Below are 15,594 nucleotides of genomic sequence, written 5' to 3'. Positions count from 1 at the left end.
TGATGAATACGTGGGGGACGTGATGAATACGTGGGGGGACGTGATGAATACGTGGGGAGACGTGATGAATACGTGGGGGACGTGATGAATACGTGGGGGACGTGATGAATACGTGGGGGGCGTGATGAATACGTGGGGGACATGATGAATACGTTGGGGACGTGATGACTACGTGGGGGACGTGATGAATACGTGGGGGGCGTGATGAATACGTGGGGGAATCACTTTTAGAATAAGGCTGTAACGTAACAAAATGTGGAAAAAGTCAAGGGGTCTGAACACGTTCCTAAGGCGCTGTAGATGTAAAACATTGTTGAATTCAAACGTTCTGCTGACAGGTCCACAACAATTTGACAGAACCCTGGTTTACCTGATGGTCCCTTACCTGTGCAGTACACTGTTTTGGCCACCGTTGCCATGACTATGCTGGTCAGCCCAGTCCCTGCCCCCAACTCCAAGACAGTGGCTCCTCTGAATGTAGTTGGCTGAGACAGGATTAAATCAGCCAATAGGAAGGCACCACGCCAGACCTAGTAAAGGAGCCATACAGAGCCTTCAGAAAGTATTCACACACCTGGACTTTCCCCACATTGTGTTGTGTTACAGCCCGAATTTTAAATGGATTACATTTAGATTTTCTTGTCACTGGCCCGACACACAATACCACATAATATCAAAATGGAATTATGTTTAGAATTTTTTTTAAACAAAAAATTATAATATGAAAAGCTGAAATGTCTTGAGTCAATAAATATTCAACCCCGTTGTTATGGAAACGCCTAAATAAGTTCAGGAAGTAAAAATGTGCTTAACAAGTCACATAATAAGTTACATGGACTCAGTCTGTCTGTAATAATAGTGTTTAACATGATTTCTGACCACCTCATCTCTGTACCCCACATATACCATTATGATTAAGTTCCTGAGTCGAGAAGTGAATTACAAGCACAGATTCAACTATAAAGACCAGGGAGGTTTTCCAATGCCTCGTTAAGAATGGCTCCTATTGGTCGACAGGGTTGGTAGGCTACTTTCTAAATGTAATCTGTTACTCCCCAACCCCTAGATGGGTCAACATTTAAAAAGCAGACATTGAATATCCTTTTGAACATGGTGAAGTTATTAATTACACTTTGAATGGTGAATCAATACACCCAATCACTACAAAGATACAGGCGTCCTTCCTAACTCAGTTGCCGGAGAGGAAGGAAACCACTCAGGGATTTCACCATGAGGCCAATGGTGACTTTAAAACAGTTACAGAGTTTAATGGCTGTGATAGGAGAAAACTGAGAATGGATCAACAACATTGTAGTTACTCCACAATACTAACCTAAATGACAGAGTGAAAAGAAGGAAGTCTGTACAGAATAAAAATATTCCAAAACATACAACGCGGCCCTAAAGTAATACTTCTAAAAATGTGGCAAAGAAATTCACTTTTTGTCCTGAATACAAAGTGTTATGTTTGGGGCAAATTCAATACATTACTGACCACTCTCCATATTTTCAAGCATAGTGGTGGAAGCATCATGTTATGGGTATGCTTGTAATAATTAAGGGTCGGGGAGTTTTTCAGGATAAAAAAAACGAAATGGAGCTAAGCACAGGCAAAATCCTAGAGGAAAACCTGGTTTAGTCTGCTTTCTACCAGACATGAATTCATGAGATGAATTCAGACATGAGATGAATTCCCCTTTCAGCTGGATAGTAACCTAAAACACAAGGCCAAATCTAGACTGGAGTTGCTTACCAAGAAGACAGTGAATGTTCCTGAGTGGGCGAGTTACAGTTTTGACCTAAATCTACTTGAAAATCTATAGCAAGACCTGAAAATGGTTGTCTAGCAATGATCAACATCTAATTTGACAGAGCTTACATTTTTTTTTTAAGAATAATGAGGAAATGTTGAACATCTAGGTGTGAATAGTTATGCAAATGAGTTATTTCTCTACATCTTTTCCAATACATTTGCAAAAATGTCAAAAAACATGTTTTCACTTTGTCATTATGGGGTATTGTGTCTTGATGGGTGAGAAAATAAATCAATTGAATCAATTTTGAATTCAAGCGGTCACACAACAAAATGTGGAATAAGTCAAGGGGTATGAATACTTTCTGAATGCACTGTGCATTATATATGAGAGGAAGGAAAAATAAGGTAGCATGAGAGCGAGAGAGGGAGAGGGAGAGAGAGAGAAAGACAGAGTGAGCGAGCGAGGGAGAGCGAGGGAGAGCGAGGGAGAGCGAGAGCGAGCGAGAGTGAGAGAGAGAGAGCGATACTCACCTGTTTGCCAACATCTTCTAAAGGCGTGGCCATAGTGTGTTCTGTTAAAGACATGTTGGATTTAAACAGTTAAACACAAACACAGTCATAACACACACACACACACACACACACACACACACACACACACACACACACACACACACACACACACACACACACACACACACACACACACAACACACACACACACACACAGTTATAACACACACAAACAGTTATAACACACACAAACAGTCATAACACGCACAAACACAGTCATAACACACACAAACAGAGTCATAACACACACAAACAGTCATAACACACACATAAACACAGTTATAACCCACATAAACAGTTATAACCCACACATAAACACAGTTATAACCCACATAAACACAGTTATAACACGCACATAAACACAGTTATAACCCACACAAACACAGTTATAACACGCACATAAACACAGTTATAACCCACACAAACACAGTTATAACCCACACATAAACACAGTTATAACCCACATAAACAGTTATAACCCACACATAAACACAGTTACAACACATACTTCTGCCTCTCAGACCTTCACTCAGCTCTTCAGGAAATACATTGGACTGAAAACTAAATAAGTGACCAGGGTCAGTGGTAGAAACCAGTCCTGTTCTCTTCTCACCTATCCTGATGACGTCTCTAGGACACTTCTCTTCCTCCTCCTCCTCCTCTTCCTCTCTTCTTGCCTGGCTGAGGATGATGGGGTAGACCATGTCTCTGTCCCTCTCAGGGAGTCTTTGTCTGGGCCTGGATGACATGTACAATAGTTAGTTATGTCTCTCTCAGACTCTGTCTGGACAGGTATAACATGTATAATAGTTAGTTAGTCATGTCGCTATCTCAGACTCTGTCTGGAACAGGGATACCATGTACAATAGTTAGTCTGGAACAGGGATACCATGTACAATAGTTAGTCTGGAACAGGGACAACAGTTAGTCTGGAACAGGGATAACATGTACAATAGTTAGTCTGGAACAGGGACAACAGTTAGTCTGGAACAGGGATAACATGTACAATAGTTAGTCTGGAACAGGGATACCATGTACAATAGTTAGTCTGGAACAGGGATAACATGTACAATAGTTAGTCTGGAACAGGGACAACAGTTAGTCTGGAACAGGGATAACATGTACAATAGTTAGTCTGGAACAGGGATACCATGTACAATAGTTAGTCTGGAACAGGGACAACAGTTAGTCTGGAACAGGGATACCATGTAAAATAGTTAGTCTGGAACAGGGATACCATGTACAATAGTTAGTCTGGAACAGGGATACCATGTACAATAGTTAGTCTGGAACAGGGACAACAGTTAGTCTGGAACAGGGACAACAGTTAGTCTGGAACAGGGACAACAGTTAGTCTGGAACAGGGATACCATGTACAATAGTTAGTCTGGAACAGGGACAACAGTTAGTCTGGAACAGGGATACCATGTACAATAGTTAGTCTGGAACAGGGACAACAGTTAGTCTGGAACAGGGATACCATGTACAATAGTTAGTCTGGAACAGGGACAACAGTTAGTCTGGAACAGGGACAACATGTACAATAGTTAGTCTGGAACAGGGACAACAGTTAGTCTGGAACAGGGATAACATGTACAATAGTTAGTCTGGAACAGGGATACCATGTACAATAGTTAGTCTGGAACAGGGACAACAGTTAGTGTGGAACAGGGATAACATGTACAATAGTTAGTCTGGAACAGGGACAACATGTAAAATAGTTAGTCTGGAACAGGGATAACATGAACAATAGTTAGTCTGGAACAGGGACAACATGTACAATAGTTAGTCTGGAACAGGGACAACATGTACAATAGTTAGTCTGGAACAGGGATAACATGTACAATAGTTAGTCTGGAACAGGGATACCATGTACAATAGTTAGTCTGGAACAGGGATACCATGTACAATAGTTAGTCTGGAACAGGGATACCATGTACAATAGTTAGTCTGGAACAGGGATACCATGTACAATAGTTAGTCTGGAACAGGGATAACATGTACAATAGTTAGTCTGGAACAGGGACAACAGTTAGTCTGGAACAGGGATAACATGTACAATAGTTAGTCTGGAACAGGGACAACATGTACAATAGTTAGTCTGGAACAGGGATACCATGTACAATAGTTAGTCTGGAACAGGGACAATAGTTAGTCTGGAACAGGGATAACATGTACAATAGTTAGTCTGGAACAGGGACAACATGTACAATAGTTAGTCTGGAACAGGGATAACATGTACAATAGTTAGTCTGGAACAGGGACAACATGTACAATAGTTAGTCTGGAACAGGGATAACATGTACAATAGTTAGTCTGGAACAGGGACAACATGTACAATAGTTAGTCTGGAACAGGGATAACATGAACAATAGTTAGTCTGGAACAGGGATACCATGAACAATAGTTAGTCTGGAACAGGGATAACATGAACAATAGTTAGTCTGGAACAGGGATGGGAAACTTTGATGGGGTGGGGCCACAAAAAAGTGTCGGAGAGAAGATTTAGCTATTTTTATTTTATAACTAACTTGCAGCAATTCTACACATTCTGCTATAGGGTAGAGAGATGTGTGCTGTTTTAAAGCTAATTTGCAGCAATTCTACACATTCTGCTATAGGGTAGAGAGATGTGTGCTGTTTTAAAGCTAATTTGCAGCAATTCTACACATTCTGCTATAGGGTAGAGAGATGTGTGCTGTTTTAAAGCTAATTTGCAGCAATTCTACACATTCTGCTATAGGGTAGAGAGATGTGTGCTGTTTTTAATATGATATCTGAGTGACTAACAAAATCAATGCGGGCCCCTCAATTCGACCATGATATACTACAAGTTTACATAGCTGGCCGCTAGACTAACTTACCAATATAAAAAATATAAAAAAATAATGCTGAGAGAGATAATTGAGTGACGGTCAGTGACTGACATAAAAAGAGAAACCCTGCTGATGCACAGCCACATTTCTAAATAATGCTGAGAGAGATAATTGAGTGACTGTCAGTGGCTGACATAAAAAGAGAAACATCGCTGATGCCCAACCACATTTCTAAATAATGCTGAGAGAGATAATTGAGTGACGGTCAGTGGCTGACATAAAAAGAGAAACATCGCTGATGCCCAACCACATTTCTAAATAATGCTGAGAGAGATAATTGAGTGACGGTCAGTGGCTGACATAAAAAGAGAAACCCTGCTGATGCACAGCCACATTTCTAAATTGGACATTGGTGTATTCTCCCATTCTATTGATCCTCTGGCCTTAAAACATTTACTGTACAACAATCAAATGAAGGCAATGAATAACAAAGGGAAGGTTTGACTGTAATAACTGTGGTGACTGATGTGCAGGTGAGATGTAACTGACCTGCGTGGTACCTCTAAATCTCCATCTTCATCCAGGGGTGGTTCTACCTCTCTGTCCTCTCCTCCGTCCTCCCCTCCGTCCTCCCCTCCGTCCTCCCCTCCGTCCTCCCCTCCGTCCTCCCCTCCGTCCACTCCTCCGTCCACTCCTCCGTCAGCCACAGCCTCACTCCACCTAGCATCTCCCCTTCCACTCTCCTCCTGGGTGTCGCGGTCTAATTCTTCCCCTCCGCAGGGGGAACCGAGGTCACAGGTGTGCTGCTTCGCTCCGTCCCACAGGATTCTGAACCGGGAGATGAACACTAGACACACAGGCTGCGTTTAGACAGGCACCCCAATTCTGATCTTGTTTTCACTCATTGGTATTTTGACCAATCAGATCAGCTCTGAAACAGATCTGACGTGAAAAGATCTGATGTGATTGGTCAAAAGAACAATTATTGGGAAAGAAATACCAGAATTGGGCTGCCTGTGTAAACACAGCAATAGAGGGTTGGGACAGTTCCATTGACATTCAGGAGAGGCCTACATTGAAACTAAATTATAACATTTTCAGAATTTAATTTTGTGTCATTTTACACAGACACCCTCCAGTACCTGGTTGTCCTACGCTGTTAAGGCGTGCCATGAGGTGGCGAGAGTTGGGTAGCAACAGGTGAACGTCAGACAGCACCGTGTCATAATGGAAGGTGATCTGGTCCATGGCTCACCCTGCATGTCATCTACCTGCCTGCAGCACACCTGGGGAACACACACACGTCAGACACACCGTGTTGCAAGCACAAACTGACACACAGGCGCATATATACATTTGTCGCAAGCACACAGGTCACACACACACTTTCAAGAGCTTAAACTACCAAATGGGCTGTATTTCACCTGTCTAACAGAAATACAGCCCTGCTATCTGTTAGACAGGTGAAATACAGACCTGCTATCTGTTAGACAGGTGAAATACAGCCCTGTTATCTGTTAGACAGGTAAAATACAGCCCTGTTATCTGTTAGACAGGTGAAATACAGCCCTGTTATCTGTTAGACAGGTGAAATACAGCCCTGCTATCTGTTAGACAGGTGAAATACAGCCCTGTTATCTGTTAGACAGGTGAAATACAGCCCTGCTATCTGTTAGACAGGTGAAATACAGCCCTGCTATCTGTTAGACAGGTGAAATACAGCCCTGCTATCTGTTAGACAGGTGAAACACAGCTCTGCTATCTGTTAGACAGGTGAAATACAGCCCTGCTATCTGTTAGACAGGTGAAACACAGCCCTGTTATCTGTTAGACAGGTGAAATACAGCCCTGTTATCTGTTAGACAGGTGAAATACAGCCCTGCTATCTGTTAGACAGGTGAAATACAGCCCTGTTATCTGTTAGACAGGTGAAATACAGCCCTGTTATCTGTTAGACAGGTGAAATACAGCCTGTCCCGGAACACAGAACTAAAAGACAAGACCAACAGCTAAATGGATTCCCCAGCCCTCAGCCAGAGGCAATCTGCGGCTCAGCAAAGTGCCGTCTCCAGCATCATAGTGAACTGTTGTGGCAGCAAGACGCCTAATAGCTGGAAAAGCACCAATTTACGTCGCCATAGCTACCGACTAAGGAGAGTGTGTTGACGACCCTGTATGCATTATGTCAACAAGAGACATAATACATGGTTCGTAAACACAATCTTCTTAGTCGGTGTGGCTCAAATGTATGTTGTTATGCCCTGCAGTTAGCAGCCAACGTTACTTATAACTGTTAGCGGTCACTCACCTTTCCAGTGGTAGTTAGCTAACTTGCTAGCCATAAGTTGTCAATGAAAATGCTGCAAAGACGTGTGTCTGGTAAACATGTATTCATTTGGTTAGCCAAATAAACTAGCCTTCACTACGGTGGGAACTTCTGACAAACGTAACTGAATGGGCGGGAGGGGACCTGCTAGAAACAGCTACCATGAGCTAGCTTGATGCTAGCTACTTTGATAATGAATGACTGGCAAGGTCCAGGGGCAGACTAACAACGACGCAAGCTAACGAGGGATATTTAAATGGACACATTTAAATGAAACACTTCCAACACATGACATTCAGTACAGTCTAATAACATAAACCTCGTATTTAATTCATTCTGAGCTTACAACGACGCACAGATTCGCAGATTGTCTCAAATGTCAGCTTCCAAGTCGTACAGAAAGGACACTGGATGTACAGAATACATACGGTGCAGCATTATTCTTTCACCCACCAACAAAGGAAACAAAAGCCATCCAAAACGTTCCGCGTGCTACGCATCTAGAAATAACTCAATATGTAAACCACAACACTGCACCGAAAGGACTTAAAATGGCATTTGGATTAGAATTTAAAATTTAAACATAGTTAGAATTTCACTTAGATTGTGATTAAATATCTACATGTGTGTGTTGTAGGAACTTTTCCTCACTCAAATAATTACATTTCTAAAACTCTGATTAAATTAACATAATGTGTTGAACACTTTGAAACGTTAAACATTATTCCAGTACAAGCATGGTGGTGGCAGCATAATGCTGTGGGGATGTTTTTCAGTGGCAGGGATTGGGAGACTAGTCAGGATTGAGGGAAAGATGCACGTAGCAAAGTACAGAGAGATCCTTGATGAAAACCTGCTCCAGAGCGCTCGGGACCTCAGACTGCTGCGAAGGTTCATCTTCCAACAGGACAACAATCCTAAGCACACAGCCAAGACAATGCAGGAGTGGCTTCGGGACAAGTCTCTGTATGTTCTTGAGTGGCCCAGCCAGAGCCCAGACTTGAACCCGATCGAACATCTCTGGAGAGACCTGAAAATAGCTGTGCAGCAACCCTCCCCATTCAACCTGACAGAGCTTGAGAGGATCTGCAGAGAAGAATGGGAGAAACTCCCCAAATATAGGTGTGCCAAGCTTGTAGCATCATACCCAAGAAGACGCAAGATTGTAATCACTGCCAAAGGTGCTTCAACAAAGGTACTGAGTAAAGGGTCTGAATACTTATGTAAATGTGATATTTCTTTGATAATTTCTTTGCCACATTCTTTGCAGTTTTACTTTGGAGCTTTATCACAAACAGGATGTATGTTTTGGAATATTTTTATTCTGTAAAGGCTTCCTTCTTTTCACTCTGTCATTTAGGTTAGTATTGTGGAGTAACTACAGTGTTGTTGATCCATCCTCAGTTTTCTCCTGTCACAGCCATTAAACTCTGTAACTGTTTTAAAGTCACCATTGGCCTCATGGTGAAATCCCTGAGTGGTTTCCTTCCTCTCCGAAAACTGAGTTAGGAAGGACCGCCTGTATCTTTGTAGTGTCTGGGTGTATTGATACACCATTCAAAGTGTAATTAATAACTTCACCATGTTCAAAGGGATATTCAATTCAATTCAACTTTTTTTTTGGACCCATCAACCAATAGGAGCCCTTCTTTGCGAGGCTTTGGAAAACCCCCCTGGTCTTTGTGGTTGAATCCGGTGTTAAAAATTCACTGCTGGACTGAGGGACCTTACAGATACTTGTATATGTGAGGTACAGAGATGAGGTAATTATTCAAAAATCATGTTAAACACTATTATTGAACACAGAGTGAGTCCATGCAACTCATTATTGAACTTGTTAAGCACATTTTTACTCCTGAACTTATTTAGGCGTTTCCATAACAACGAGGTTGAATACTTATTGACTCAAGACATTTCAGATTTTAATTGAACTAATTTGTAAAAATGTCTAAAAACAGAATTCCACTTTGACTTTATGGGGTTAATTTCAGGCTGTAACACAACAGAATGTGGGGGAAGCCAAGCCAAGGTGTGTGAATACTTTCTGAAGGCGCTGTAAGCCCCTGGTCCTGAAGAACTTTAGTCAATGATTAATACATGTATCTTTGCTATATTGTTTCAGAGATCTAACAGTTATTGTGTTGAGTTAAAGAGCTTCTTTTTTAACAAAACTTTTCTTGTTTAGTAAATTATTGAATGGTCACTAATCCCATTGGGAATGACACCAAATCCTAGATTTATCAGACACCAAGATAAAATCTATGATGGTTTGAGTGGAGTTACGTACTCTAGTGGGCTATGTTATCAGCTGAAGCAAATCAAACCCCCTTCAAAACATAAATGAAAAATTTAATAACGGTTTGTCTTTGACTTGAGTGGTTGTGTTAAAACCACCAATCAAAACAGTTTCATTACATTGAAGATCTAAACATTTAGAGAAAGGTTTCTCCAATGCGGGGTAATAGTCATTCTGATTGGCTGGTATGTAGCATGCCTCCTCCAATGCTGGGTAAAAGTCATTCTGATTGGCTGGTATGTAGCATGCCTCCTCCAGCGCTGGGTAATAGTCATTCTGATTGGCTGGTATGTAGCATGCCTCCTACCAGTGCTGGGTAAAAGTCATTCTGATTGGCTGGTCTGTAGCATGCCTCCTCCAATGCTGGGTAAAAGTCATTCTGATTGGCTGGTATGTAGCATGCCTCCTCCAGCGCTGGGTAATAGTCATTCTGATTGGCTGGTATGTAGCATGCCTCCTCCAGGGCTGGGTAAAAGTCATTCTGATTGGCTGGTCTGTAGCATGCCTCCTCCAGCGCTGGGTAAAAGTAATTCTGATTGGCTAGTATGTAGCATGCCTCCTCCCATGCTGGGTAAAAGTAATTCTGATTGGCTGGTATGTAGCATGCCTCCTCCAGCGCTGGGTAAAAGTAATTCTGATTGGCTGGTATGTAGCATCCCTCCTCCAATGCTTGGTAAAAGTAATTCTGATTGGCTGGTATGTAGCATGCCTTCTCCAGCGCTGGGTAAAAGTCATTCTGATTGGCTGGTATGTAGCATGCCTCCTCCAGCGCTGGGTAAAAGTAATTCTGATTGGCTGGTATGTAGCATGCCTCCTCCAGCGCTGGGTAAAAGTCTTTCTGATTGGCTGATATGTAGCATGCCTCCTACCAGTGCTGGGTAAAAGTCATTCTGATTGGCTGGTCTGTAGCATGCCTCCTCCAGCGCTGGGTAAAAGTCATTCTGATTGGCTGGTCTGTAGCATGCCTCCTCCAGCGCTGGGTACATCTTGTCTCAGAGAAGCATATAATCAATTTGAGAGATGGTACTGTCCAGCCATGTCTCAGAGAAACATATAATCAATTTGAGAGATGGTACTGTTCAGCCATGTCTCAGAGAAACATATAATCAATTTGAGAGATGGTACTGTTCAGCCATGTCTCAGAGAAAAATATAATCAATTTGAGAGATGGTACTGTCCAGCCATGTGTCAGAGAAACATATAATCAATTTGAGAGATGGTACTGTTCAGCCATGTCTCAGAGAAACATATAATCAATTTGAGAGATGGTACTGTTCAGCCATGTCTCAGAGAAACATATAATCAATTTGAGAGATGGTACTGTCCAGCCATGTGTCAGAGAAACACAGAATCAATTTGGTGAAGAAGCCCAGTTTGGAGTTCCTGGGTTGCCGTGGTTACACGGGGTCTGCGGTTCTGAGGCTGGATGGACGTACTGCCAAATTCTCAAAAATTACGTTGGAGGTGGCTTATGGTAGAGAAATTAACATTACATTCTCTGGCAACAGTTCTGGTGGAAATTTCTGCAGTTGGCCTGCCAATTTCACGCTCCCTCAAAACTTGAGACATCTGTGGCATTGTGTTGTGTGACAAAACTGAGCATATTTGAGTGGCCTTTTACTGTCCCCAGCACAAGGTGCACCTGTGTAATGATCATGCTGTTTAATACGCTTCTTGATATGCCACACCTGTCAGGTGGATGGATTATCTTGGCAAAGGAGAAATGCAAACAAATGTGTGCAGCAAATTTGAGAGGAATAAGTTTTTTTGTGGGATTTCTAGGATCTTTTATTTCAGCTCATGAAACATGGGACCAACACTTTACATGTTGCGTTTGTACTTTTGTTCAGCGTATATTCCTGCACACATATGACAGACCGTTGATGGTCAGAGCACGTCTTTGGAGCCTCTGAGCCAGAGGAGCGCGTATTAATCCTGCTGTAGGACTCACTGCAGCCAGCACTAGCAGGTCAAATGAATGGCTAAAATGAACGAGTCACTCAGAAAAAACGAATCATGACTCGAGTCAGTAAAGAGTCATTCAAAAATACATATTTGTAAGACCCGTAGAGATTTGTCTGTGCCATTATAGCGTCTATGACAGAATGGGCAGCTGCAGAGAGGGGCGGCAGGTAGCCTAGTGGTTAGAACATTGGGCCAGTAACCCCAGGTTGCTAGATTGAATCCCCGAGCTGACAAGGTTAAAAATATGTCGTTCTGTACTTGAACAAGGCAGTTAACCCACTGTTCCTAGGCCTTCATTGTAAATAAGAATTTGTTTCTTAACTGACTTGCCTAGTTAAATAAAGGCAAAAAAAATAGATAAATAGAGAACTCATTTTGTTTCTGTGACAGCATGGGCATCTGCATGGAGATAGATAGAGGACTTATCTTTGAGGCTGTGCTGTTATATCATCTGTGACAGCATGGGCATCTGCATGGAGATAGATAGAGGACTTATCTTTGAGGCTGTGCTGTTATATCGTCTGTGACAGCATGGGCATCTGCATGGAGAAAGATAGAGGACTTATCTTTGAGGCTGTGCTGTTATATCGTCTGTGACAGCATGGGCATCTGCATGGAGAAAGATAGAGGACTTATCTTTGAGGCTGTGCTGTTATATCGTCTGTGACAGCATGGGCATCTGCATGGAGATAGATAGAGGACTTATCTTTGAGGCTGTGCTGTTATATCGTCTGTGACAGCATGGGCATCTGCATGGAGATAGATAGAGGACTTATCTTTGAGGCTGTGCTGTTATATCGTCTGTGACAGCATGGGCATCTGCATGGAGATAGATAGAGGACTTATCTTTGAGGCTGTGCTGTTATATCGTCTGTGACAGCATGGGCATCTGCATGGAGATAGATAGAGGACTTATCTTTGAGGCTGTGCTGTTATATCGTCTGTGACAGCATGGGCAGTTCCATTGAGATAGATAGAGGACTCATTTTTATCTGTGCTTGTGAGAGCACAGATCATGTCAACCCAGCTACATAGAGATAGAGAACACGCACAGTGCCATTGAGGCAATCTCCATTTTGAAGTAGTCAATTTCTTCTTCACGATTGGCTGATCCTTTCTGATCCTTTCTGATGACTGGGTTGGACATGACTCCAACAGGGTCACCAGGATGGATCAGCCAATGAAGTTGGATGTCCCATCCAAATCCAAATCAAATCAAATCCCCAAAAAATTGTCACATACACATGGTTAGCAGATGTTAATGCGAGTGTAGCGAAATGCTTGTGCTTCTAGTTCCGACAATGCAGTAATATCTAACAAGTAATCTAACCTAACAATTCCACAACAACTACCTTATACACACACAAGTGTAAAGGGATGAAGAATATGTACATAAAGATATATGAATGAGTGGTGGTACAGAACGGCATAGGCAAGATGCAGTAGATTGTATCGAGTACAGTATATACATACAGTATAAGATGAGTAATGTAGGGTATGTAAAACATAAAAGTGGCATTGTTTAAAGTGGCTAGTGATACATGTATTACATAAAGATGGCAAGGTGCAGTAGATGGTATAGAGTACAGTGTATACATGTGGGATGAGTAATGTAGGGTATGTAAACATTATATTAGGTGGCATTGTTTAAAGTGGCTAGTGATACATTTTTTACATACATTTTTCCATTATTAAAGTGGCTGGAGTTGAGTCAGTATGTTGGCAGCAGCCACTCAATGTTAGTGGTGGCTGTTTAACAGTCTGATGGCCTTGAGATAGAAGCTGTTTTTCAGTCTCTCGGTCCCTGCTTTGATGCACCTGTACTGACCAGTTGACTACATTAACACTTGAAGTCTTCAATGTCGCTGCCCATACTAACACAGCCTTTTGTTCACTAGAGGACTCTATCCTTCTCTATGGTAAAACCATAAATCCACCTTCGGTAGTCTCTGTCATATAGAGTACCACAGTACGGGTCATAATACCCACAAAACTTAGCATTCGAAACAGAAAAGTGGTTCCAATTGTTTTTGCGCATTCATTTTTCTCATCAAGGATTTTAGAAACTCTTAAAATAAGGGCTGTGTTTTGTGTAGGATTACCCTGGTGTGACGTTTTGATAACTGTGGAATTTTTTTAATAATCAATATATTAGCCTGTATTTACCCCCCCCCCTCCAAAAAAAAATGAAACGCTAATTAGCTGCTAATGTGCCTATCATAAAGAACTACAAAATGCCATGATGATGCACCATCAAGAGCATCCTGACTGGTTACATCACCGCCGGGTATGGTAAACGCGCGACATCTGAACGCAAGGCGCTAGAGAGGATAGTGAATACGGCCCATTACATCACTGGGGCCAAGCTTCCTGCCATCCAGGACCTCTAAACCAGGCGGTGTCAGAGGAAGACCCTAAAAATTGTCAAAGCCTCCAGCAACCCAAGTCATATACTGTTCTCTCTGCTACTCGCTGTTAAATGATCTATGAACAGTCCCTTTACCCCCACCTAAATGTACATATTACCTCAATGACCTCGACTAACCTGCACCCCCGCACCCCGCACATTGACTCGCTACTGTTACTCCTTGTATAGAGCCTCATTAATGTGTTACTTTTTTATTCATTTAGTTTATTTAGCAAATATTTTCTTACTCTGTGTTGTGGGTTAAGGGCTTTTAAGTAAGCATTTCATGGTAAGGTCTACCTACACCTGTTGTATTCGGCGCATTTGATTTGATTTTCCTCTGGATGAGGACTGCCGAATCGAGGTAAAGGTCAAAATGTCTGGATGAACTATCTAATGTTAGCTAAATGTAGTAATGAATAAATTGGCTAAATCTCTTTAAATTGACAATTCTGTGAACTGTGTTGTGCACGTTTGAAATTGGCACAATACCTGTTAGCAAAGGTGTCAGCTAGAGATGACATGCAGGAGCTTGCAGGGACCTGTAGTCTTGCATGATGTCTACGTTGATGCTAATTAGCCTTTTAGAATCTGAGAGTAAATAGAGACCAATATACTGATAAAGGTCACCTTGTCCGAGAGTGATTTACACGGTTATCAAAACGTCACGCCAGGGTAAGCCTACATGAAACACAGCCCTTATTTTAACTGTATCTAAAATCCCCTTTGGCAAAAATGAATGGTGGAAAAACGATTGGAACCATTTCCCTGTTTGACTGCTAGGTTTTATGGGTATTATGACACCTGGAGCTCTGTAAGGCAGAAACACTTTGGTTTTACCAATAAAGAAAACACTTTTATAGACGTCCACTGTCTCCAAGAGTTGCTGAATTTCCTATTTACTCTCACAGGTGAGATGAAATTATATAATGTATCGACTTTGCTCTCTATGCGAGCCGCTCAAATGTAACACATGTAATAACAGCCGATACAAACGTATTAACTTTGCCTGGTCCCAACAGCACAAATAGAATGTAGGTATTCGATGTATTATATTGGTAAATGTTTTTTATAGGAGCACCAGTGCTACCCAATCAAAACTCCATGCCACACAGCAAAATATTTATTAATATATATATATTTTTAAAGTAAGAGATAAGAAAAACATGTAATTAAAGAGCAGCAGTAAATAACAATAGTGCGGCTATATACAGGAGTACTGGTACAGAGTCAATGTGGAGTCTATATACAGGGGGTACCGGTACAGAGTCAATGTGGAGGCTATATACAGGGGGGTACCGGTACAGAGTCAATGTGGAGGCTATATACAGGGGGGTACCGGTACAGAGTCAATGTGGAGGCTATATACAGGAGTACTGGTACAGAGTCAATGTGGAGTCTATATACAGGGGGTACCGGTACAGAGTCAATGTGGAGGCTATATACAGGGGGTAC

General features: G+C 41.9%; 1 protein-coding gene across 4 annotated transcripts; it reads right to left on the bottom strand.

The window, feature by feature from the left end:
* Window positions 1-212: 212 nt before the first annotated feature.
* Window positions 213-7,960, bottom strand: LOC129846955 (methyltransferase-like protein 22). 4 transcript variants are annotated; one of them, XM_055914774.1, is made up of 6 exons: window positions 7,925-7,960; window positions 6,288-6,431; window positions 5,695-5,992; window positions 2,943-3,067; window positions 2,288-2,328; window positions 213-530 (listed from the first exon to the last, which is right to left on the bottom strand). In XM_055914774.1, exons 2-6 carry the CDS (start codon window positions 6,391-6,393, stop codon window positions 228-230), a joined length of 873 nt encoding a protein of 290 aa, XP_055770749.1. In that variant the 5' UTR covers window positions 6,394-6,431; window positions 7,925-7,960; the 3' UTR covers window positions 213-227. The 4 variants fall into 4 exon arrangements, with proteins under 4 accessions (XP_055770749.1, XP_055770746.1, XP_055770748.1 ...); XM_055914771.1 differs by lacking the exon at window positions 7,925-7,960 and adding an exon at window positions 7,818-7,915; XM_055914773.1 differs by lacking the exon at window positions 7,925-7,960 and adding an exon at window positions 7,828-7,915.
* Between the last annotated feature and the right edge of the window lie 7,634 nt (window positions 7,961-15,594).

Source organism: Salvelinus fontinalis, unplaced genomic scaffold (assembly GCF_029448725.1).
Source record: "Salvelinus fontinalis isolate EN_2023a unplaced genomic scaffold, ASM2944872v1 scaffold_0668, whole genome shotgun sequence".
Classification (NCBI taxonomy): domain Eukaryota; kingdom Metazoa; phylum Chordata; class Actinopteri; order Salmoniformes; family Salmonidae; genus Salvelinus; species Salvelinus fontinalis.
Note: the sequence above shows the minus strand (reverse complement) of the source record. Positions and strands in the feature narration are given on the sequence as shown.